Source organism: Falco rusticolus, chromosome Z (assembly GCF_015220075.1).
Source record: "Falco rusticolus isolate bFalRus1 chromosome Z, bFalRus1.pri, whole genome shotgun sequence".
Classification (NCBI taxonomy): Eukaryota; Metazoa; Chordata; class Aves; order Falconiformes; family Falconidae; genus Falco; species Falco rusticolus.
This window is the reverse complement of record NC_051210.1, coordinates 72287847-72314731: the sequence shown is the minus strand read 5'-3', so window position 1 is coordinate 72314731 and position 26885 is coordinate 72287847. Positions and strand designations below refer to the sequence as shown.

Genomic DNA, 26885 nt, shown 5'->3' with positions numbered 1-26885 from the left:
AAAACAAAGCTTCAATGGAGAAATTCCCTAGATAATTTCTGTAGTCCTCTGTTCTAGTGGTTTGCACCATGCCATGAAGAACCGAAGGAATTCTTCCTGGAATTCCTTGAAGACCTACTATTTAGTCATTTGCACAACTATTCTGAAATTAACTGGGTCTTGAAGCTCTTATTATTGTAATTTACATTAACTATCTTTTTGGAGGCATCCTAGACTTACTTGCAGTGATCTCTTAGAGCAATAATCAGTGTGTCCATTCAGACTTCAGGCTGTGCTAGAGACTGGACACCTTTCCCACAACGGCACTGGACTTCGAACGTGTGGGTCATGTCCTCACTGATGTTAGCAAGAGATCACAGTAGTCACAGCATACACAGTTATTCTCAGCTCACTACCAGACAGGGCATCCACTAGATCTGTATTCTTCTCCAAGCCACAACTCATTTACTGTCATGACTTTTTTTCTTTCTGTCCTCTTTGGTTTTTTCCCTTACCTTTTTTATCAAAAAGGTAAGATACTGAGCCCATAATGCACCTCTGTATACACATAATTACATGTATGAAGATCTGGGTTTACCTTCCGTATTCTGGCAAATGATCTCAGCTGATGCAAACTTTTTAATCATGGACAGTTTAAACACCCTTTCTGCAGCATCAGACAATACCCCAAGATCAGTGGCCTTCAGTTCCCACAGGCTGGCAGGTGTTCTACCTCAAGGAAAAGCCGTACTCACATTCACCCTCAGACCCCTCTTTCTAACCCCACAAAATGAGGAAACAGACCAACCTATTTGGTCCTGTACTACCCACTTTTTCTACTTATTTTTCTACTTCTCTGCTTACTGCTCTTTTTCTTGTGTTCACCATCCCTTTAATCATAGACCTCCCTGTCCCCTGCCTCTCCTCTGAGGGAAGGCTCTTTGGTCTTTCCTCACTTGCCTTTCCTCTGAGATGGTCTCCAGCACTGCCAGTCTCCATCACGTGAGGAACGACAACAATGAAACGGCTCAGAGCAGGTCCCATTCCCTTCCGTTTGCAGCCTTGCTATGACAAACCTGCACCTCTGATGGTGATGGGTGACTGTCATTCATACCTTTACGAAGCACAACCAGGACAGTGGTGACAGCCTCTCTTTAACAGCAGTGACACCAGTCACAAGGTAATTCTGTGTCTGTTACTTGCAACTGCAGAAAGTTTGATAGAGAACATGCATTCTCTGTGAAGATAAAAGGAGGTATCTGGCATACTTGGAGATGTGCAGTCCATATGCATCTTTGCTTCCTAACCTCATTCTTTCCTATACTATTGTCCTGTAACACTTTGATTAGATTGTGGACTGAAAGGTTGGCATGGGATGGCACTCCAGAACAGGCACAATCTCTGGATGCAGGATTGGTGCACCCTAACAAGCGATAATAAGATTAACATTATCAGCAGTAGAAAAAATTCTGTTATATGTATTTGACAGACTGCCATGTATATGTGTGAACTGCACATCCCGAACAATTCCTGTTATTGGTGAGTAGCCTCTTTTCTCTCAGGCAACTTTGTTAAGGACAATTAACATTTAGAGGGAAAGATACTTGTATTCTGGTGACATTTCTGCCTTTCTTTTTTTCTTTGGATGTAAAAGTGCATTGAGATAATGTGGAATTCATAGTCACTCTTATTGTAGGGGTTTTCTTTTTTGTTAACTCTGTTTTTCCTTATATCAGTTTTGTCATTGTGGTGTGCCTCTTCTGAACGAGCATCTCATCTGTTAGATTAGTTCATAAATAACATGTAGATATTAAAGATGGAGATGCCCTAATTAACAATGATTTAATTGTTGGTAGTTTGACTATTAAAAAAATCTTGGTTTACACTTTGAAATAATCTAGACAAACCAGATTCTTTGAATTTCATTCAGAATCACTTGGACATGGGCGTAGATTAGCAGGTGCAAGGAAAAATGTTGGGCATCCTTTTTACAGCAGTCTTCCAAGGCTGATTTCTTATCAGAGGCAAGACAGAGGGAGAAGCTGACACAGAGACATCTACCGGTAAAGCGGGAGAGTAGTATTGAATGCAAGCTCTCATTCAGCCTTCCTGGGAGGCTTCTTGCACTGAACCGAGCTTTTGAGTCTTGATTAATGTTCTTGATTTGATTCACCATGCTTTTATCTCCCTGCACTAGAAGCGTAGGTCTTAAACCAATAAAAAGTAGTATGAAAATTGAACCACTCTTCACTCCAGCATGCCACCTTTGAATAACTTGTATTGTCTCCCTTTTACAACAAAGAAGAAAAGCAAACAAATTGTATTGCAAGTATTTAATGTAGGAATACTTGAGTGATTTCAAAAAAATAACAGTCCTGAAGTCAAGGAATCATTTTCCCAGCCATCATATCAACCCAATTCTAATGATAGCAAGAAACAAGCTGGAAGCTCCTGCAGTCTTCAGAGCGCAGACATGAAGCAGTTAATGGTGCAAGCACCCTCTCCTTGGTAACTGTAAATAACACTTCACAGTTAGGACCAGTTTAATAAAAAAATTGATGCTATTTATGAAAAAGAATGTTAATAAGTTTTGTGAAAGCTAAGAAGTAGCAGAAAATGGAGGCTGGTAAATGAGTTAATGGGCTTCATGGATATGAAACAGTAATGTGTTCACAGCTTGAAACTTATTTGCTCTGACTCAGGCTGAAAAGGAAGTTCTTCAGACGAGGTACAGATTTATTTTAAGAGGTGGCACCATGGTTAATCTGAGTCATGTTCAGTCTGTGGCTGGGTAGAGTCCCTCTTGTTATGAAAAAAAATCTGATGTTTCTATTGATGAAATAATTTTAATTTGGATTTCCCATTTTTACAGCATAGAAAAAAAGATTTTAAGCTGGCAAGTGGGATGCTCTGCCTGGCCCCCTGAACATGCCTCGAGTGTGCTGCTAGAAAACATTTCTGCTTTTTCCAGCACCCTCTGCCCTTTCTTATGAGCTTTTCATCTCACCTATCAAAATCCAAATGGGAAATGCAGTGTTACCCCTAGGATCTACAGGGGAGTCAGGACACTTATTAACATGGCCCAGAGTCTTGGTTTATAGATTTACTCCACCCTTTTTGTTCTCTAGGTACTTTAAATCATACCTGTCTCAAGCCAAATCAAGCAAAAATACAAACCCAAGCACCACCCATGGTGTTCGAAATAGCCAGCATAGTGAAAAATGCTTTCTAAAGGCCCAGGTGAATAAATGCAAGAAAAGATGTAGTTGATCTACAACATTTTTTCTAGGAAGGACCTCTCCTTCCACCATCTAACTGGCTGGCACCCTCTTGACCAGGTGATACTTCGAGTTTCAGGGTACGCACACGCATTCCCTCTTTTTCTTATGGAATATGCTCATTGTTCCAGTCAGTCTTGCCTTTGCTGTCTACTAGCTGTATGAATATTTAGTCTTTCTCCCTGAAACTCATTCTGTTCCCTCTGTAAGTAGGAGGTAGCCTGACCAGTATCCTAAACGTGTCTTTCACTGGAAATGTGTTCTGTATCAGTTTGTGTATTATAAATGTGCATGGTACAATCATTCTAAACCAATAATCATAGTATTAATGGCCCTCTGTGGAGAGCATACACAATATTGAGTAACGTCTTAGAAGTAAAAATGTTTTTAGGATGATGGCTTACTGAGCTAGGTTTACAAAAACGCATACCCTAATTTTTTTGTCACAATGATCACTATCAACACGATGATCAAAAGCAGCTACTTTGCATATTAAACTGCTTCTGCAGGAAGAGAACTACATGAGAGACCCTGTTAGGCTCTGTAGAGCTGTTCAGTGAATCAGCTGGTGTAGAAGGTGTTATGAGGCAAGAGAGCTCACCCCGCCTCTAAATGAGTCGTGTTTATCTGTAATATCTTGAAAAGACATAATCATCCTTAGGCATTGTGCAAGCACATTTTCCAGGCAAAAAATAATTAACTGAAAGAAGAAAAAATGAACAAATTGCTTTAGGGTCATCCTCAAAACCAGTGGAGCACCTTAACACCAATGGCCAGAGTCACTGTGTATGCTGCAACTGCTCTGCACAATCCAAAATAGCTGTGAACTTGATTGATGAAGAGTCGCAGATCAAATACAAAATGTTGTAATTGATCTACATTTCTGCAGGTATCCCTCGTGTTTATCACTGTGTTCTACTGGTCAGGTGCATCTGACATGTCAGTCACTCATCAGGAACAAAAATATCCCAAAGTGCTGCAGCTAAAAGCATGCCATCCCTGGACATCTGCCCAAAGAGAAGGCACTCAACACTCGCAGAGATCTTCTGCAGATGACAGAATGCTTCTACTTGGAAAGGTATTAGGCCAACAAAAATAGATAGTTTTCCTAAGTTGCTCAAAAATAAGCCAGTTCCTAGGTTAAAGGTACATTATTTATTTCAATATCTGGAGCAGGTAGACCAGGGACCCTTGCTGAGATCTGTGGATCTCACTGGAAAACAGGCTATTTTCAGTGGAGTTTGAATCAAGCACAAGTTCTTATAAACCAGGCTAGTGTGTGCTCGTGGGGTTAGTTTTCCTGATATTTAAGCCTGAAAAAGGGCTTACAAAGGAAAAACTGTCCTCTGGTGGATCTGTCCTAAAGCTGTTTCAAATTACACTTCCCATAGGTTAATAATTTAACCTCTAGTTAACACTTGAAATAATGAATCAATGGTGCAACCTTTTTATAAGTGTATTTTTCATACTTCTTCAAAAACATAATTGTTTCCTTTTATGATAAGTACATATAGTAAACTATTTTTTTACAACAAAATTTTTAATTTAGAGTCAGAATTGCTCAACTGTATTTCCTATCAATGTCATAGTTAAATTCCAGGAAATTGATAATAAAGGCATCAAACCAACCATACTGACGTCAAATCATGGGTCTTATTAAACAAAACCGTAACACCCCAACACCTACCCACACATCGCAGCCCCACAGCAAATGTAGTTTTATGCCAACATACAATCCACATCTTCACTTCCTATTCAAGGGAGAACTCTTACTGTAAAATCCCAGAAGAACCTGGAGCCTGAAACACTACTTAAACATAGACGCACAGAGACTGATGTTTGTACTTTACTTGCTGGATTCAGAGAAAATTAAGGTCTCTGAGGAAATATTTTAAAAAAGATAGTCATTATTGTGCCATATGAACACTACAGAAAACTCTTTCCCCGTATTTTTTGGAAGTTATGGTAACACTCAAAGCTAAATTCTGATGCCAAAATTGCAAAGAAAATGTTTTAACTCTTTTTATTTTGCAAACTCAGTATAAAAATGCCTCTGATCTTTCTCTGATGTTTTACCAACTTAGATTTTGCTATAATTTACTTAATATACTTTTATCCTCTTATCTTTATCTTTTTTTCTGTTGTTGGTTTGGGTTTTTTTTTAACCCCAAGAAACAATTACTCACAGCTTTAGCTAAATGACCAACTTTCTGTTAGTTCAGAGATGGGTTGGTTTTGGCTTGTAAATGGGGATGAATTATTTAAGAATCGTCATGCATTCCGCATCTGGGGCATAAAGCAACAGTGAATGTTTATAGCGAAAGAGTGAGAATGGCCCATACAGACGGATCTTTCCTCCACCCTACTCCAAGCTTCAGAAGCTAGTGGTTAAGGACTTCCTGAGTTGAAGACTGTATCAATTAAGCTACCTGCTATTAATTTATCAGATCTGTCTTCTCACACTTTAATTGACACAGAATTCTGACCTTCCAATAAAAGGGCGTAAGTTCTTGCTGACTCTTTGAGACTAGGGGCTGTTGATGCTCATTAGCCTTTAGCTCTCCAGATCCTCCTTGTCCTTCTAGAAGACAGGAATGATGTTTTCTTTCTTCTGTTTGTTGGCAGCCTCCCCAGATCACCGTGACTTTTCAAAAACTTTTGAGAGTGACCTTACAATAACATTGACCAGCTGTGAAACTCAGTAATGCTAGAAAGGACCTCACCTGCCAGTGAGTACCTCATCTGTAGATGAGGGGCTGATGAAGGTGTTTTGGCAGCAGTGTTTTGGGAGGCTGGAAAATCCTTATAATTATGGATGGAGTTCAAAAGCATGGCTGATACCAGTCCTTTAGAAAGTCCCCCAAGGAACCATGGTTCAGATACTATAAATATTGCCTCTATCTCCCTCCTTCTAGTTTAACACTTTTGTTTGTTTGTTTGTTTGTTTTTTAACAACAAATAGAAGAGAAACTCTGTAGACCAAATGTAAAGCTTTTCACTATGAAAAGATACAACTGGAAATCAGGATACTTAAGTGTGGTCAGCCAACCGCTTCCTTCCTAGATGGAATCTTTCCAGAAGTTACTGCTGTTTAGCTCACATACAATACCCATGTGATCATGTGAACAACTTCTAGTAGAACTGAATCTCGTTTATTTTGTAATGGTATGGACCAAAACTGTTTCCAGTGCTTCGTCTAAACATTAGAGTCATGGGAGAATGACATCTCAGGGCAGTGCTGATCTTCCACAAGCGAACCATGTGGTTAATCAACTCCTGAGCCCTGGTTCTCTCAGTATATAATGTAAGAAAAGTTTCACAAGATTTTGCAGAAAATTGTTAAATATGGAGTGACTGGAAATGTTGTCCCCCCTCTACCACTACCTCTAAGAAAGAAAAAAAGCCAGAAAAAGAAGGTAGAAGCTGCAGAGAGCAGAGCCTGGGGCTTTTTCTGGGGAGCTGGAAAACTACTACTTGTCAGCATTATTCCATTGAGTGGTTTTGTCACATGTTGTCACAAGTTACAGCTGCGCTGTAGGGATCTTCTCCGAAGGAATCTGTGATCTCTGAGCAAAATTTGCCCTTCCCATGCTGATTTGTGGCACAGTGTAAACTATAGCTTTACTGAGCAATCACACGATCTTAATACTTTGACCTTTTCCTTTTTTTCCCCCTTCAACAGCTGCTGACTGTTTTGTGTTTTCATATTAATTGTAACACTTCTGATGTGAGGCTCCAGCCTTGCTCACAGATGTGCATGAGGAGGTCATCTTAGACTCTAAGAAAGAATTTCTGCTGAGAAAACAAACTCATTTTAATGTTCAAGCTCTGCTTACATAGACGTGTTCTGGAGCAAGACTTAATAACAGATGTTTTTAAAAGTCACTGGAGGCAGGTCTCCTGCATTATTTTTAATGGCTTCAAGATTAATTTTAAAAATAGAATTAAAAGAGTGTAAAAGCATGAATTTAGTAAAAAAAAGAAATTCAGATGAAAGGTAATTGCCTTTCAGGATTTCTTAGCTTGCAAACCAACCTGACCCAGTTCAAGGATGTATATTGACACAGATATTTTATGGCCTTATTTTCTTACAAGTAGTTTCTCTCTCCCTCTTTTTGTCTTCCTTTTCCTCCATGTAGGAGGAAGACAAAAATGAGGGCTCTATCCCATGGCAGAAGACCAATCCAGGACTGAACATTGTGAGTCTCTTTGTGAGCTGGAGTTTCTCCATTAGCGCCAGATGATGCTGGGCTTGCTTTTGATTACTTACTGGAGGAGAAGCCCAGCAGCTGAGTGAGACCCTGCAGCCCTGGCAGAAACTCAGACACCAGACCTGGGTTTCCCACTTTCTCAGTTCTTCTGCAGATTTAAGAGCTACTGTGCTATTTCAGCATAGTCTGTGTAGTTGACTTAAGTTTATACAGCACTGTTTCCATTAGTGTTATCATTTTGTCAGTTAATTTTCGGTGTACATATACTATATGGGACAAGATTGTTTTATTCGTGTTAATGTAAGAGTAAACCATGGCCCATTTTATTTGCAGTGTGGTTAACTGTGGTATTCATGGCAGCTCCTCTGAATATTTTTGATGAAGTCTTTAAGTACATGTAATACCGAAAACACATTCCCATTCAGTAGGTCTCATATAAGACATTAAGCCAAACAGGGCAAATAGCTTCTAGAAAAATTCCATAAACATTAAGCATATTTATGCCATAGCATTAAGGTTGGTCAATTTGAACCTTACTGTATTGTAGTATAAGAAGCATCTTGTTTGCTTTTATTTACCTTCTCAGTAGTAAATGTATTTTGGTTAACCACAATGGCAAACGTGGGCAAGACATTTGTGTCAACAGATCCTTCTTCTCAACAAAGTCACATTCTTAGTTTCTAGGGCAGCAGACTGGATTCTGAGTAATAAGGTTTTTATAAGTCTTGTTGTAAATCTGAAACCATAAACATGTCTAATTTTCTATTAAACCTGCTGCTGTGTTTGAGGCACAATAAGTTCTCTTTTAGGTTCGATGGTAGTGAGCATGTTGGTTTTCCAGTTTTGATTGCTGTTGATTTAACAGTTGCCAGCACCTCCTGCCAAGCTTTTGACCTAAGTCACGCTCCCTGGTGATGTCATTAACAGTGCCTAGAATTTAGTAGTTGATGGTACCTGCTGGTAGGCAGTAAAAGGTTTCATACATCCCTTGTTTTGTTGCAGATATGTTTGGGAACAGTGGTAAGAAACTGGTTCTTTCCACAGCTGACCTCTAATTACTCATTTGTTGATAACAGGTTCAACAAAGATTCAGGCCTGGAGAAGTTTTAATTGGGACATATATTTGCTTTTTATAATACAGGCTTTCAAATGCACCTCAAACACTGCTAACAATGAAATGATTTCTGGAACATTTCTTGCATTCTTCAGCCGCTGTAGGGTACTTCCCTCCTAGTGAGGACCACAAGAGTTATTCCCATGAGGAAAGCCTATTCACATTGGTAAAGTCAGCAGGCACAGTGCCCTTGGTGTATTCTTTTCCTTTGGAATATATTAGGAGTTGTGTGCTGAATTATTTCTTCTGAATGCTTCAAATAGCTATGACTCATTTATTGTGCTGTTATAAACAGTACAAGATAGTGATCCTGTCTGCTGCAGGTGTGCATATCCGTTTTGTGTGCTTCTTCAGGCTGCAGGAATCTGTTCAGCTGAAGCAGTGTTTAGGATCAAGGTCTAATATTGAAATGAAAGTGGTATATTCACTTTCATATTCACACTTTACGGTAACTTAGTTTAATAAAGTAAGAAGTAGGAAGGAAGTTTAACAATGCTTACCATCCTCTATTTGTATCTTCATCTCAATGTCAACAGTTAGGACACATTCATGCATTTCATTAAACGCACCACCATATGACACAGCAAACAGAATTTTATTTCAACACGTGTAAATGAAGGCTGGAACTGATCCAAATTCCTTAACCTCAGTGGACAGCTGCAACTGCAAAAGCAAAAATTAGTGTGTCCTGGAGAGGCCTCAAATTTTCTTGAGTATTTTTCTAAAACTAAATCAAGGAACAACTGAACTTCAGTAATACATTCCATCTAAAACATGGTTAAGTGCTTCTACGGTGCTTAGGAAAAATGCCTACACTCCCGAACCCTTGGATACTTTTCTAGTTTCTCTGTAATCAGTTTGCATCCTATTTCTCATGCATCAGGTTTCACAGTTTCCCTAGACAGTCTGAATGTGGTTATCTGGCAATTTTAAGGTCTCACTTTCACACAGGACATCTTCCTAAAAACACTTGCTGAAAACTGTAGAAAGTAGACCACGAGAAATTATGTTTGCAAACAAGCAGGGCAAAGCATGAAGAATCTTGACCGAATGTCTTATCTTCCTAAATTTTAAACTACACTCTCTTAATAAGATGAATACTCAAAAAGCTTAATATGTATATTGTGTATGCATATGCATATGCATACACGTATACCATATGTGTATCACACTTTCCATTCTTAGAAATGTTCCTGAATCTCAGTGTAAATTTGGTAGAGATCTATTAGAAAGGGATCCTTCAGCTTGCTAGGTTTCACCAGGGAATGCTTCCTAGCAAAGGACAGGGAAGGAGCATATTCTTCCTGAAGTTTGTCTGCTTCTGGTCCTTTTGCAGGAATTGCAGACACTGCAGCCTTTTGGAAGGGCTTGGAAAGGTCTCCTGTTTGCAGGAAACACATGAGTTTCAGGCCTTTGAAGTTTAAATCAGGACTCACAATAAGGCTGTGTGCTGTCATATGTCTCACACCCTTATCTTCTAGATGATGAACCTGGGTGCTTTTGCTAAACCAAAATCCTTTGGGATTTGGCAGAGCTTTTCTGCCAGCAGCTGCTTTAAAGCTGTTCCAAAAGATGACATTTGTGTGTTAAGGATCTGTATCAGTCATGTCTCCACGGTTCCTGCAGAACCAATAAGGTCAGGAAACCTGTACCTGGCCGGTCCTTCCTGCCCATCTGTAACTGAAGGATGGAGAAGGAGTGCTCATCTGCTACAGTACCCCCAGACTGGATTGCAAAATGTTCTCTGCTTTCAGATTTAGAGAGGCAACATTTCAAAGGTAGGAAGCAAAGACTACAGATACTAAACTACAAGCATAAAGAATCATTAAAATTAAATAAAAACAGGTGAAAGGAGGTTTTGTAGCTGAAACTGGCTTTTTCTTCCGCATCAGAGGTCTTTGCAGTTTTCTTCACCATCAGATCCCTCTAGCTCTCCCAGAAATCCCAGGCCCTGATAATGCTATGTGCAGAGTAGGACTCCTTAAAGGTTAAGTGCAATAGTCAGCCTCAGGGCTTATTAGGTGACAATGTGTGACAACTGGGATGACTTGGACAAGAAGATATGGGACTCCAGTAAAACCATGCACGGGAAGGAAAAGGAAGGAAATGCATGAAGAGAGGCTGGATGACAAGAACAATTGCAATATCCTATGGAGGTAAATGTAACAAGAGGAAAAGGACATGCTGAGGCGTGAAGCTGAATGAAGACAATAGGATAAGAGAAGAAAGCACAGCAAAACCAAAAAAGACAAATTATTTCACAAAACTCTGACTGGATAGAAAGCACTCTTAAATTAACTTGTCAAACATGATAAAGAACTGAATGGGTGTTTGGGCTGGTATTTCACCTAAGGCAGCAAAATGCCAGGAGCAATTCTGACTCACATGTTTGTGAGTCAGTCCTTCATCAGAGAGCTGCTAGAACAAGAACTATTTTCACTTGAAAAATATATTTTTGTGCTGATCTAAACAAATTGAAAACATTTTCATTTGTTTTTCATGAGCAACACAGATGTTGTTTGGCAACTTCCATGCAAAGCACCATAGATAAAAACCGTAACAGGACAGCAGAAATGGATGAAGTCTATTTTTTTTAGCAGAACCAAAGATCTCCAAAGTTTTATATACTCTTTGCCAGGGAATGAGGGAAGATTAAATGAGTTTGGGGTCTCTGTGTTTGTGTAGTTTCATCCATCTCACATGGAAACAAAAGAAAAACCTCCGGAGATTTCTTTCTCATGCTGGAAAATCCAGTAGGCAGGAAAGTACATTCTTTTAAATCCACTGAACAGTTTAAGTTTATTTATTTGTACTGCATATGTGCTTTCTGCAGATGTAAACCAGCAATGGAAAGACTAATACCAGAGTTTGCAATGAATATGTAGCCCACATGCAAATTGTGGCACAGAAACTTCCAGTTTTTGACAGCTAAATGCTGTAGTCCTTATACCAAACACTGTATTTCCACAAGGATTTGAGGAGTTTACATACATACATAGATCATGCCATTTGTTCACCTAGAACATAAATTGCATATTATTAGCCACAAATTAATTTTGGAGTGAAATTGCCTCTACTACCTTCCTTTCTGTCCCCTGGGCTACACACATGTACTCTTGATAACCTATAGACAGATAATGTGGCAGTTAAACTGAAGACTGTATTCATATATTACATATTTGGGGGCCAGCCCTTTCTCAAGCACCATCACTTGAGACTATTCCATTTCACTAGTCTTAACTACATCCTCTTAATATCTCACTAAATAATTCATGTGATTTTTCAGCTGCTTTGGCATTTAAGCCTTTGAATACTGTACTAACAGACAATTAATGTCTCCCTTTAGATATCTCATAGCCAAGTTATGTATATATTTAGCTGTTTCATCTTTCCTCATAAATTCAGACATTTAATAATTGTTCTGCTGTTCTCTGAATCCATTCTGGTTTGGCACAATCATCCTTATAGTAAGTTGCTCAAAACCAAATGTATTTTTTAGGTATGGTCTCAGCAGAACCATATGGACAGGGTTATACAGCCTCTGCTCTCCATGACCAAATACCACACAGCTTGTAAGTAAATTTCTTCTTGCTACCATATTACACTGAAAAGTCACGTCAGATGTCTTATCTGTGCCTCTCTCAGAACCTTTCCCCATATCTCTATCTTCCTCTCTTTCTTTTCACACGTTTCTCCTTTTCTCCTCATTTGGCAATAACTCATTCCCCAGAATTGTTTACACTGTATGTTTCTAGTTATAATAGCAGAATGATGGCTTAAGATACTAGCAAAAGATTCGAGAAGTCTGTGTTAACTTTCCTGCTCTGTGTAAAAGGAGGCAGTATAACTTTCTATCACTAAATGGTGCTGTGAGCCAAAGTGCATTGCACTACTGCAAAACACCTGCATGTGTTGAGCTGGGGCTGTTTAAAAGCCATAGATAGTCTTTTTCTGTTGTCCTGTTTATAATTTCAGTAAATACTTGAATACTGTTCTCTGTCCTACTCAGTATTTACCCTTCCTAATTTATCTGGGATTTCATAAAATGTACTCCTATGTACCTGTCAAATATCTGCATAAGTTTAGCATGACTCCAGGTAGGGTAGATACATTAACAAAAAGACATGTTGACAAAAGAAAAGAAATTCCAGAATGTCTATACAGTGTCTGAATGTCTGAGCAACTGTTTCTCCAAATAAACATTTCTGAGAAACAGACACACTAGCAACTGGTGCTGGTCTTGTGCAAGGTGGTAAAATTTCTCACATTGTCTTACAGCATGCTAGCACTTAAGAGTTGTATTTGATAGTCTTTAAAGTGGCTGCAGTGGGTGGGCCGGTTGTTCTTGGCAGCAGCTGCTAAAGCAGTATACCAGACTGGACACCCCCCTACCCCCCCTACCCCGCCCCCAGTATTTATTTAGCAAGTAAACTCACGTCTACATCTGTAAGGTGATATGTACATTATATGTGCATCTGTGTATAGGATTATAAGGCTGACAACTGGCTATCAGCATTCAAACACCATTTTAAAGAAAAAAGGGTTCCTTGATATTTTGAGGGAGACACTTTTTTGGTCAAACATTCAAGCCCATCTGCAGGCAGCAGCTCTAGTTACACAGGTGTCTACTTCACTTCTTTAAATAAAAGCCCAGAATGCCATATGTATACTTCTAAGAGTGATCTTGTATGAAAAAACGTAGTATTGCCAGACATGTAAGAAAACCATGAAAAGAGATCTCTAATAAGTCTTTCCTTTTTCAGTGCTAATTGTTAATCCTTCCCAAGATGAATTTTGCTGCTACCTGAAATGAAATGAAACCTGCAGGTTCATGTGGATGTTCTCAGGAGAAAGGCTGCAGTTCTCTGCACTGAGGAAAGACCAGGCTTCTTTTTTTTTTTTTTGTGCATTATAGGAACCAGCTTGTTCACTGATGGAAATTTTGCATCTGTGTCCTCGGTAAATAATTCTGACTCTGTAAAAGCAAAGATTTTGTCATCAGCACCCAACATGTCAAGTATCTGCTGCAATGGTTTGTCTCAGGGTTGTGAGATACTTTTCCTGCTGTCAGGCTGGACAGTTAGTTCTACCACAAACAATCTGCTGCATGAGCCCCAGGTGGCATATTTGAATGTAAAATATCACTCTTTGTTTATGTCACCCAAAGTCAGTAACAGTTACTGTTTCTACAGTTGAGCTTAAATGTTTTCTTTATCTATGTTTATATAGTAAAACAGTGTGCATGAGTGCAATGATTTAAATGCATCTTGGTTTTCTACCTCTCCCAGCTAGCAGGCTCTGGGGAGCTGTCAGTGCATAAAAGCAAGTAAGAGGTTACCTTGAGCCTAGGAGTGAAATATATGTGGGCACATTGACAGCTAAGTGTGCTTTGGGCCCCTAATCTAGTGAACCATTGATTTTATCTTTGAACCCTGAAAATGGATCTTGTCACATGACTTTCATGGTTGCTATTCAAAAATGCTGGACTTAACATGGGCCTCATTTTCAACAGCAATAAAACAGACTTCACTAAACTCTTCAGGATGCTGTGATATTTAACTTCTGCTGGTGTATGTGTTAAAGAAATGCCTTGAGGTCTCACATAACGAGATGAATAAGAATCTGCCACTGTGTTGAAATTCACGGGGAAAATCTGTACTGTATTCTTAGCATATTTTTCTTTTATTATCTGTGGGCTTGCACTGAGAACATCTCTGTAAGCTCTTCTTTCAAACAAGGGTTCACTGGCACAATGGAACAAGGTTTTAATTTGCTCAGAAATCAAGCTGGCAACTGTCAAATAAAAAGACTCTTACCTGTCTGAACCAATCCCTGGTTTTGACACATGGCACTGCCTGTTGCTCCATTTGGAAATATCACAAATGCTATGTTTTGTAACTGACAGCCTAATTACTGTCTAGTGATTAGAGTTTGGCATAATAGACCTTTTCTTGGATTGCTTTAGCTGTTAATACTTTGCATGAGTATTTCACAACTTAAGATCATAAAATGGCAAGCTAAATTAATTCACAGGCGTGAATGGACCTGAAAAGTTTAACCTTGACCACATTTTTCCAGCTGGTTATCCATTCCCAGTAACTCTCTTGTTACAGCACATGCACATACTTTCAAAAAGACCTGTCACCAACACCACTAAAATATAAATGTCTGTGTACACAGTGCACAACAGGTTTTATGTAGGCAGAAGCCTCCTCCTCCCCTCTGGCCTTAAAAATGCTTTTTTGTTTCAGATTGTATAACTCTTTTCGGCAGTTACAGAAGTGCCAAGAGTCCGGCTTTGGCTGGGATGGGTTTTCTTTGTATCAGTTGCAGTGGTCCCTGCCAGCATCTCAGCTCTGGGGGCTGCAGAGGGCTGTTGTTCTCCAGCTGCAGCACCACCTCTCGTGGCTGCTTGTTGTGTGTCCCTTCAGTCCTTCCGGTGGCCTCAGATGCACAGCTTCTTCGAGCTGCTCCCACATCTCAGCGCTGCGGGTACACGCATGAGCAGCTGTAGATGCTTGTTGAGGAGGGCAGCGGCCAGCAACAGACACAGTACTGGCTGCCTCGAAACAAGAAGATCCAGACTTACAGATGGTTCCGTGAATGCACGCTGGGAGAGGCAGAGGCCATGAAGAATCCAGAGCTGAAAGGAAAGCTCAAGAAGACCCAGTAAAGAGAAGAGGACTATAAATCCCCTGGGATCACCAAGGTTAGAGAATGGGTCCTGTGATGTTTTGCATGGGATGTCTGGCTTTATCAGAGAGAAAAATGATTTGCTTTCAGCCCTTTAGGACGATGGCATTCTGGAGAACACCTGTGTCAAAAATCATTTTGCAGCTAGCAGGCTCAACCCCAACACCTGTCCACAGAATATTTTATCTCTAGCTTATCTCAGCAAACTCAGCAAGTCAAATTTTGTTCAGGATAAGCTCAGAAGCACAAGAGTGAAGAGCAGGAGGAAAAATATGATTGCTCAGGGCTGCTCATGAAGAAATACCTCCCTTGTACAATCGCAGCTACAGCGACCACTGTTCTGCAGCGCAGGAATGAAAGCAAGGGATGGGCCAGAAATGTTCCCTCCTATCTCCAGTGTGTCCTGGTGAGCCTAGCCTCCAGAGTTTCCAAGAGGGGTCAAATGATTGTCTCCTGGCTAAAGTCCCTTATGACACCATTAAAATGCCAGCAGATGAAAGGAGAAGCCATTGGCCCAGGAGACATTATTAACTCAGCTAATTAATTAATATCACAATATTAACTAGGCTGGACACAGCTGTTTCATGGATGGGAAGGGCTCTTTGTAGCTGTGCAAGCATTACCCATGTTGACCATGAAGTTCTGATAGTTTTTACCCATTTGGGCACCTCAGTTCCAGGGCAGCCTCATGAGGACAGCTGACCCCACCAGATGGACAACAACAGACCTGGAGCTGGGCACTTAGTACTAGACTGATGTGTGTGCGAAAACGTTTCTTTTTCAAACTGTCATTATTAGACTTTCAAAAAAGGAGGCAGCTTCTAACAAAAGCTCCTGCTCCCTGTGAATTTTTTTCCATGAGGACTGAAGTTCAGGGAAATGTTTCTGCTTTCCCACAAAATTATGAAGGAATTATTTGGGCTTGTTGCTGCAGGAATTAGTCACATTTTCTCTCAGCTCTAAGGACCTGCTACCCTGAGTATCCAAAGCAGACAACAGAAGAGGACTGCGCAAGTAGGCAGATTTTTACCTCTCTGTTGTGTTTTTGCCTTTCTCAAATGTTGTAAAATAGAAGAACCAACAACCAAGAATCAGAACCTGAACCTTTATCCTAGCTTTTTAGGCTGCTTCATTTTGACATGTGTCTCTAGGGAGTGTTTATGCGTGGTGTAAAAACAATCCAGGCTGCCAACACATCAAAAAGGAAACAGAGCAATAAAGGTTGGGCTGGTTTTGTTTGGTTTGTTCAACATGCTTCATAAAGTGAGTGCTAGCTGGCCAATGAAATTATATATAAACCTGTTATGTGAATCCCTACCTAAATATAAAACCCAAGTTCAGTTTGCAGCATGACTGGTAGGGAATTACAACATTATTGAATCATGATTATTTGGACAACTTTCCACTCTTCCGTGAATGCTAATAAATCATAAAGGAGTTGTGGATTTTAGCACAAATGATCAATGACAGCAGAAGTCTGATCTCTCTTCTTCTGGTTCATCTTTAAGTTTGGGATCAAGAAGAATACACTATGCAAAATATTTCTTGTCCTGTATGTCCTGTAATCTATCATTAGATAGATTGGCCACCAGTTAGCAATAAGGCTGCTCGGGATTCAAAGCATGCCGACAACTGGGGTGGACCTGTCTAAGCAGAGAGGTTTTCACATGCTGGACAGGTATGGATGAGGAACAGATCACTCCCCTGTCAGAGGTAAGGAGAGAGGAGTAAGGTTTTCCCTGAGGTATGGCCACAGCTGTGAGACTATGCACTGGTCCTCTTTGCAGGTTAAATTTCCTTCCTGTTTGCAACACAAGATTCAGGCAACCAAAGAGAAAACGGAAAAGAAAGATCTATGGAGAATCTTTCACAAAGACACTCTAAAAATTGTTTAGCAAAGCCCTTGGCAATAATTTGAAAAGTAATGGGCACATTCAAAGGAAATTAGGATCTGTTTGTGATGGGTCACAATATATATATCAGGCTGGTATATTTGTAATTTTTGTATGCAAGCAGCAGTGTAACAAATGTTAATACAGATCACAGGTATACATCTTTACTGCAGCTTCTTCCCCCAGTCTCCGCATCAAGGAATATTCCACCCATCAATATCAATGTTGCTTTTTATAGCAACAAGCGTTATATAAACACAAATATTTGCCCTTTAGCCATAACTCAATCAAAAAACCACTCCAGACTGTCCTTTTTACATATCACATCTTCTGCTACTCAATTTATCTTTCGGGGTGTGTGCAAGGGATTAACACCCACCTCAAAATTAAATAAAACTTAATTGTTTTTGAAACAGCTCATTCCACCTAAGTGTCTTCAGTTTAGTAACTGAATGCCAGTGCACTTCAGTATTTACCCCTGCAGCTAGATGAGGTGGCAGCTAGAGGAGCATTAACTTTGGAAAGCTTGGTGGGGTGTTTCTTTTGGCCTCCATTATTTAGAGATGCAAGGACTAATAACAAAAAAATTTGCTGTTTGAAATCTCATTTGAATGCATCCCTGGGTCATAGGCCCAAAGATGGGTAAGTGGTTTTCAAATAAACCAACTGATGCAAATGTTAAATAAGCCTTGTGCCTTATTGAAGCAGTCTTGTGGGAGATGACTTAGTCTAAGTACCTGAGAGCTGCTGGGAACTAGCCAGTATGTCTTAGGAAGCTGGATACTCACCATGCAGATACCACGAAGATGAGAAGATCATGCATAGCCTCGAAACAACAGGTAAATACAGTCATTAAAAGCAGTCCTCGAATTTGTCCTTCAGGATTAAGTGATGGAAAGGCTCTGAACTTCAGGCTGCTGATACAGCTTGCATTAGCCAAAGGGCGCTGCTCATAGCCATTCAGTGATCTGTGAAAAATGAATCAGCCTTTCTTTGTTTCCTAGAGGACAAAAAAATACTTTATTGTACAACATAGTACTAAACGTGGGTTTATTGGCAACTTGTTGGAATGTCAAGAATTAAAGAAGCATTCTGGACTGGGTTCTAAGCTTGGTAACACCAGTGTAAATTACATTAAAGCATAACTCTGTGTGTACAACAGCTCTGAAAATCAGTGCATTTGATGGAAGCAGCTGTCATGTATATTGGTTTCTTATCATTACGGCTTTTAATCACAAAATTGCCTGGGCCACACTAGTTTGAGGAAACTTGCACTCTCTCTGTAGTTGTTATGTAGGTAAATATTGTGGTTTAAGTGCTAAAATGCACATAGTTGAAAAATAATTATCCATAGTGTTAGCCAAGAAAAACTTGGCAAGCACTCTAATGCCATAGAGCTGGAAAGTTATAAAGCACCTTTATTTTCTTAAATAAGTAGGATTAGATAAAATACGTCAGTCAAAGGCACCTTTTTCTATTAGAATTAGGTTAAACTATCTTCTGGGTTTTTTTCTTAAAAAAAGGAAAATTTTCTCCAAATTTTGAACTGCATTCAACAATTAGTTTATATTTCTTTATTTCTTCTGTGCCTTTTCTGTCAAGGAAGCATATTTTCAGGAATAATAACTAAGACAGCACACAGAGCAAATACTACAAAATATCTAAGGGAAATTAATTCCTATGTATGCTAAATCAAAAATTGGACATGAAGTGTTATTTTTCTTAGTCCATTTAAACAGAAGCAAACACACCAGGCTTAAAGTGTGTTCAAATAAACATTTGTTATAGATATTTACAGATAGGTATATGAGATACGCATTTGAACACACAAATATTAATATTGAATTATTGAATTTTAAAACGCAGCAGTAATTTCTTAAAATGCAAAGTGTAAATTACAGGTCTTTCACATGAACAACATTCAGTGTTCACTTTTCTGTCTTGACAGCACTGAGAGAAATGATTCAGAGGTTTACTAATGTCACATGCAAAACTTTTTATATAGACTTGTCTTTGCTGTATCTTAATGAAGTCTGCTTTTTATTGTACTGTAAGATAAATAGTGTTAATTCCTAGGCAACGTTAGCTAAAATAAATATGTTTTGTACTTTGAGGAAGAAAGGGGTTACTTTATCACTGTCACATACAAAGTGTCCCAAGTTTGTTATCGGCACACGGTGAATGCTTGCCTTAAGATTAGCTTAATATCAGCAACCTTAGAAATGAGCAACTAAAAAACAGGCACTGATAGAAATGTGATGAAAGAGTTCCCTTTGTCAAATGCAGTTAAAGTGCACTGTGCTTAGTGCTCTGTTGCACTCTGGGGCACACAGGATTAGCCCATTTTCAGTCAATTCTATTTTAACTTGCCAGGACCCAGTGGAGGCCTGGGAATACTCAAGAGTTCTGATGACAGTCACTGGAGATCTGTTATCTTTAAATGAAGTGTTTTAGGGCCATCCCAACCTGAATTTGTGTATCCAGGTCATTTGGTTAAGCCCAGAGGAGATCCAGGTGGTGTTCTGGCAGCACAAGCCTCCTCATATTGCCTCCTTCATGTTCTCCAGCGCTGGCTCAGATAGTGCACCTGTAGGAATGAGAAGGAATTTCCCCCACCCCACTCATTTGCTTTCAGGCTTGACCTATCTTGTTCTGCTAGGATTGCCAACAAAGGTTTAGGTCATGGTAGTAGTATTTTTTATCTTTATGCAACCGAGAATAAAATTGAAACTACTAATTCATTCTTTATGCAGCCTGGAACAACTACTAAATCTTAACATGCCTTGCCCCTTTCTAGTTCAACTCGGTGATCTAAAGCCAAACAGTTCTGTTTCTCAATACTAATTCCATCATCCCAGAAAAATTGGTTTTCTCCAGCTGTGTTACTGGGAAATGATAAAAGAACACAGCAGAAAACCAAGCAAATATGGGGCAGGGGTGGTGGCAGTGGTGATGATGTTCAAGTTAAACTGAGGCAGTACTTTGAAAGAGTTAAACCAAAACATGATGTAAGAACTTCTTCAGCCAGGTTTTCAGTTCTATCAGTTTGCTCTGGAAATTTCAGGGATTTCAGCTGGTCAGCTGCTTCAGAGGCTGAATTGATCATAGATGCATGTCTGGAGCCTGGGCTCCTTTCCTTAGTGCCTTATGCAGGCTACAGAGACATAGTCTCTCCCACCCCTGACCCTGCATCCAGATGCTGTTCACATTCCTGTTTTAATACTGATGAAACATCATCACCATGAACCTCCTTCAATAAAAGTCAAAAAAAGGGAAGAAACAAACTCTTAACAACTGTTTTCAGTTTTATGCTGAATTTAAGATAGTTCACAATGCAAAAGTTCAAAATGAAACTTCAAATTTCATTAAAATAAAACAACAACAACAACAAAAAGCCCACATCCCAAAGCAGTATTATGTGATCCTGAGTTTGATTATATAAACTAAGACAGATCAACAAAATAAGTTACCTGCAACTCACCCCTCTGACAGGGCAGAGAATCAGCTCCCATCCCTCATAATCCTGAAGAGAAGCAGAATCAGTGCAGGACAAGTTAAGGGAAAAGTCCTGCTGAGGTGCAGGCTGCTGACAGGCACCACGCTGCAGGGATGGTGCTCTTAACTTCTGGCTGCCGCCTCTCAAGAGACCATCGTGTCCCATATGGATTGACCAGGCTGAGGTTCTTCTGTCTGAGGAGCCTAAAACAAAGGCTTGACAGAGACATGCCCTTTGGGGCTCTCTTCATGACTTGGTTTCACATTCACTGGGCATCTTGACCTCCCAGGAACCTTTCTAAAATCCTAAGTATAATCAGAATCTTAATAGGTACAGATGATTTTTTAAGTAGTTAACTTCTATGAAACCCATTTGATGATGGAGAAATGTCACCTCCTCCTCCTCCTATCAGATTGCATGACCCTACACCTGCATGCGTCATCTGATGCAGTCAGGAAGAACAGGGTCATTCAGAGGGTTGCTTACCTGGGACACGGACTCCAGCTTTGAAAATAAACATCTCAGCTTTTTCTTGACATTCCATTTTGACAGTGACTTGAATGCACTTCGGCATTTGTCTAGTAAAAGAAGGTAATTGCACTGGGGTAAAATGGTCTCAGAGGGCCCTTCTGTTCCAGTTCTGGAGCTCCTGTTGGGATCGCTTGCTGTCTCTTGATCTTCTTAGTGATCTGCTATTCTGTGAAGTATTATGCAGCACAGCAGATGCAAACAATCTGCATTCATTGAAGACCTTAGTTGGAATAATATTTTCTTTTTGCATTTTCTTCTATCTATAAATCTTTCATATGGAAGCTTTAAAAAAAACCCAAGTAAAACTAATACAACATCTTAATCACCTATTTATTTTATTTCAAATTATACATCCTACTGCTACAATATGAAAGTAAGCAAACTTAAAAAAACACACCAAGCTAAGTCTATAGTTACTGTATACACTCCAAGTTTTTTTGTACTATCAAATATTGCTTAGAGACTTTGAACAAAACTCTGCCATCTGTATCTATCATGCTGTTTGTCAGAATGGAAGCCTTATCATATTACTATTTTTTTAAGGGATAGGTTGCTGGCCTATCACGCAACTCCTATCCTGAGGGCAGCTTTTTGTCTGTATTTAGCTCTTTAATCTCTCCAGCTATGTGGATTTCCAGGAATTTAAACTCTCAGGAGTCTAAAAGTCTTAATGGGTTTCAGAACTTTCCTGCCATTCCAACACATTAAGGAAGAGTCTCCAGGGAAAACACCATGTTTATGTTGCACTGTACTACCTCTTGAAGACTGCAGCACATGCCCCATACCGCCTTACTATGATTATATGGTCATGACCAGACAGTCACCTGGACTCCACTTTGTTCTTCATTTCCTCTGTTTGGAAATTCACTCCATATGAGAATGAGAGGAGAGAAAAGGTCTGAATTCACTGCGATGTCTGACTACTCCTGGGTCAGGCTAAAAAGGCAGATGTGTTATGCTCTGCATGTTTCTAGTAAGAATCTTCAGCAGCAGTACTGCAAGGAAATTACGAGTCATGGCTCCATCCTGATTTTGCTGATTTGCTCTAAAAAAAGGAAAAAGAACAAAAGAAGAACACGCATTCTTATGTAGTTGTCCATAATTGTCCAGTGACAATGTGATCTTTATTAACAACTTGCTCCCTGGTTTAACGTGTGCAATGTGATGTAGATGTGTTCACAACTTTGGTAGGTGGGTTGGCACAGGTTTTTTGGAACCTGCAGCAGTGTAACGAGGTGATATCTCCTAAGGCTTTATACTAAGGTTGGGTTTCCATATGAATTTAAAATGTATTTAAACATCTTGAATAAATTGAGAGGAGAGCAGCCTTCCTCAAGACTTTTGGCACTTCAGATGCAATCAGAAACCAAAAGTGGAACAGACTTGCTGAAATGGTTCTGAACTTCAAAAACCAGTGCAATTTGGAGGTAGTTGTAGGAATGGGGAAGGTTCAAGGGTCATAGGAAATACAGAAGCCTGCCTGCATGTGGCCATCCAGTTCAAACCTCTGTACCACCAAATCCCTTCACCACCTTGGCCAGCTTTATTAGCTTCCCTCACGCTGAACACTTAGAAGAGTTAGAGCACCAAACTTCATTCATCTTATCCTTCTTTAATGTCAACATTAGGTTTTGGTGTAAAGATGAATCAAAAGGTTTTTACTTGCCAAGAGTTGAGTCCGGAGTTCTGGATTTCTTCTGCAATGGCAGATAATTTTGCTCACACTTAAAGCATATGCTCTGCTTCATGTATTAGTTTCTTATGCAGTACAAATCCAGAGACATGCAGTTATGCCCTGGCAATAAAAACAGGGGTGCTTATCAGCCGTCACTTGATTTTAAAACAAATTAATTAGAAATTGATCTATATTTAAGTATCCTAAACTTGCAGCTGGTTCCTATTTTTCTTAATGTTGACCCCCACATAATTTTAGTGAACATTCTACCTTTTTGGAAATGCGGTTATGGATTTAAGCTTCACATCTCCAGGCCATTCCTGGATTTAAATTGAATGTGCAAGTCTATCCATATTGGACTGAATCTGATCTCATGCTGAGGCAGGTCAGAGGTAACTGTACTGAAGTCAATGAAACTGATGCTAACACCATAACGTCCCTATCAGTTGAATTTCACTTACTTCAGTAGAGTTGATTTTGATTTACACTGATTGAATGAGATCAGTTAGATATCATGTTAAAGTCATTATTTTTCTTTTGATTTTAGTAAAAATCCCAATACAGCAATTCAAAAATAAGCTAGATTTTTCTGCTAAAAGTGCTGGTTAAGTTTCTTTAAAGTAAACACATGAAAAGTTTTGCATTGTCTTTATATAGAAATGCATGCTATTAGGTAAGAGAGAGAAGAAACGTTCTGCAGTGTTGAATCTTATTTTACAGTTCAATCATCTGGAAGATTTCCATATATCATATTTACCTTCACTTCTTATTTAATGCAATACAGATTTTTTACTTGCATAGACCTTGAAAGTGAGTAACATATGGAGAAGCCTTGTAGTTATTTTTTTTAATGAAATGGTATGCTTATGTTTTACAAAAGAATTTTAATGGGGAGAGTGCAAGACTATTAAACAAGGCAGTATTTCTTTAGGTCAACATTTTTCCATTTTCATTGCCCAGCTCAAGCTGTGAAATAGTCCCAGAAGAAGTCCCAGAACATGAAGATTTCATATATTCCATCCAAGTCAATGATTTATCAAATTCAGTAATCACAAAGAACGAACATATAGTTACAGAATCCTTGAATCCTTTAGGCTGGAAAAGACCTTTAAGGTCACCAAGTACAACTATTAACATAGGACTGACAATTCCACCACTAAACCATGTCCCTAAGTGTCACATCTACACATCTTATAAACACCTCCAGGGATGGCAATTCTGCCACCTCCCTAAGCAGCCTGTTCCAATGTTTCAACACCCCTTCAGTAACAAAATTTTTCCTAGTATCAAATCTATAGCTTCCCTAGTGCAGCTTGAGGCTGTTTCTACTTGCCCTGTCACTTGTCACCTGGGAGAAGAGACCGACCCCCCTGCCTACACCCTCCTGTCAGGCAGCTGCAGGGAGCCACAAGGTGCCCCCGAGCCTCCTCCTCTCCAGGCTGACCCCCCCCAGTTCCCCCAGCCGCTCCCCACCAGCCTTGTGCCCCAGCCCCGGCACCAGCCCCCTGCCCGTCTCTGGACACGCTGCAGCCCCTCTGCGTCCCCCTGGCAGTGAGGGGCCCAACCTGAACACAGGAGTCGAGGGGCGGCCTCGCCAGTGCCCAGTGCAGTTGTACCTGAATACTTCATACCCAAGTTTGATTATCCTAAAATGCCCTTTTATGATCCCTGTGCTGGTGTTAAAAATGCAAGTCACTTAAATTCCACTTTGAAATGTTTCCTGATAAGTGAACTGCTATTGTTGTAACCTAGGATGGTGAATAAATGCTGGGTTTCTGAGCATAGCCTAGTACCTTTATGGTTAAAATGTGCAGTAAAACGTGTTTCTCTTGAAGAAAGGATTATTTTAGAGACTGTAGGAAGTGACAAGGCAAAGAATGAACCTCTGACCTCCCGAAAAAAACATTTGGAGACACAGTCTGTCCCCAGTTAGAACTATAAAATTCACTGGATTTTATAAATTAAGATTTAGCCTGAAGAGTTCCACGTAGTTTATGTTGAGACATCTTGAACTGATGGAGCTATTGTGGAACCACATGATTACAAATAAAAAAAATGCAAAGAATGAAATGTAGCTATGTTTGTAAAAAGGAATGCTACAAACAAATCAGCTTTATATGTCAACCATCACATTTGAATCTAGTAGAAGTAAATGCAGCTCCTATGGAAATGTCTGGATGGCATTCAATATGGTCCACATAAGATAGACTGGGCTGAAAGAAAGACAGTTTTAGTTCTCTCTTACTACTGCCCCAAGCCCCAAAGAAAGCCTGAATTTTTTTAACTTGATTTCCTGAGCTTCAATGGAAGAGATCTGGAAATATATCTGTATCCTATCAAGTTGGTTCATTATCAAGAAGCTTGACAGAATAACAATCAAATTTCTCTGTGTGTGTGTTCAGCACCCTGTCTTTTGTTCACATTTATCACTGCATCATCAAGAACTGGTCCATTAATTTGCTGCTGAATATTTAGGCAAGAAGATTGCTTTTCACAAATGAGAATATTACAGAAGACCCCTATCAGTGCCCTGTTTCTACACTGGCACATCACCTGTCTGAAAGCAAAATAAGCTGTAGTACTTAAAGGTGGGAATGACCAGTAATACAAAAAGACTGTGACCTCACCAGACTTTAGGGAATGGTACCCCCAGGTAGACCTACTGTTTATTGTTAGCTTTGCCATCCTGAACAAAGGGCAAACTAGAGAAGACAAAAACAAGCTTCAAACACACTACTATACTTCATGAAACAAAGCAAAAATACTTGAACTTCACTTACTCTTCCTTAAATAACAAAGAAAATGTTTTTGTGTTCTTGGTTAATACCAATACCAAACATCCAATGCTGAGTAATTGCTGGTTGCCAGTACTATTAGCATATGTAACTTGTGGCTCAGAGGCAAACCTTGTGGCTCCTGTCCCCTAAACCTTAGGGCTTTGCCAGATTAGACAGCTACGCTGATCAGGGAGAGGACAGCTGGAGTCTGGAAGCAACCAGTATGTCCTTAATAATATACATGCTGCACACTTTTCAAGAATCAGTAAGACTCAAGCTGATCAATACACCTAGATCTGCACTTGTTAATATGCATTGAGTGGGTTCATCATCTCAGGCTCCTCATGTACAGTAAAGTTGCATGCTGTAAATACAGCCTATGTAAAGTGCTAGTCTTTTTGCATGTTTGGGGCATGCAGGTGAAGGTATTTTTCTTCTATTTTGAGAAGGCTTCCCAAATCCTTCATTTTGAAGTTTTGTTTCAAGCAATAGTCCTCAAACTCATTGGCTTGATAGTGGTTTTACATCAAAATGTGATTTTGAGCTAAGTCAGCAAGGAAGTAACTGTAAATCAGTCCAATCTGACTGGAAACCTTTGGAAGAAAAGTTCATGACCTGAACAAACCTGGCTGCTGTTTAAAGTTTGCAATGAAGTCCAAGGTAATTTGCTACTGAATGCTTCACATGCTTCCATATCCATCTCCTTAATAACCAACTCATCGCTATTTATGGTTTGTATGGCTGTACCAGCGAGAGGGGTCACACTGAAGCACAGGCACAAACTTTAAAAATTAGGCTTTATCTAGACATTGATGTCTGTTACCTATAGCAATATCACTGTAGATTATGAGCTTTCACGTGGCACTGCCTGCCACTGTTGATATGATGTGGTCTTTACTCCCTTCCCTACAGTATGCAGACAAGCTCTAATCAGTCTGACCATTTGCTGAGTGACTTGAGAACTGCAAGAACCAGATGTTAAGTCCTAGCACTTATTTTTCCAGTAGGGTCATTTAGGTCTCTGATTTGTTTCCTTGCTAGCTCTTCTTAAGTCTTTTATCTGCCTTCTTGGCTGATTTCCATCAAAACAATAAAGCATTTATAGTTCTTAGTTTCCCCATAACAATCATCTCCAACCGCAATTCCAAAAAGTCCCCAGTGTAACGATTTGGAGGTTTTATTTTCCTTGTGAACACAGTGAATGAGGTACAGATTTTGTTATGTCAGATACAATATTCA

The 26885-nt window shown here is 39.6% G+C and overlaps 1 protein-coding gene across 15 annotated transcripts in view; it reads left to right on the top strand.

Moving 5' to 3' along the window:
* LOC119141117 overlaps window positions 1-26885 on the top strand; it is a 73175-nt gene that overhangs the window by 8610 nt on the left and 37680 nt on the right. The window contains exons 1-5 of one of the 15 annotated variants that reach the window (XM_037372953.1): window positions 2277-2487; window positions 4184-4335; window positions 7397-7456; window positions 12082-12154; window positions 14834-15648. In XM_037372953.1, the coding sequence (XP_037228850.1) occupies window positions 4195-4335; window positions 7397-7456; window positions 12082-12154; window positions 14834-15096 (537 nt within the window). In that variant the 5' untranslated portion in view covers window positions 2277-2487; window positions 4184-4194 and the 3' untranslated portion in view covers window positions 15097-15648. The other 14 variants (XM_037372952.1, XR_005101848.1, XR_005101846.1 and 11 more) reach the window with 14 other exon arrangements.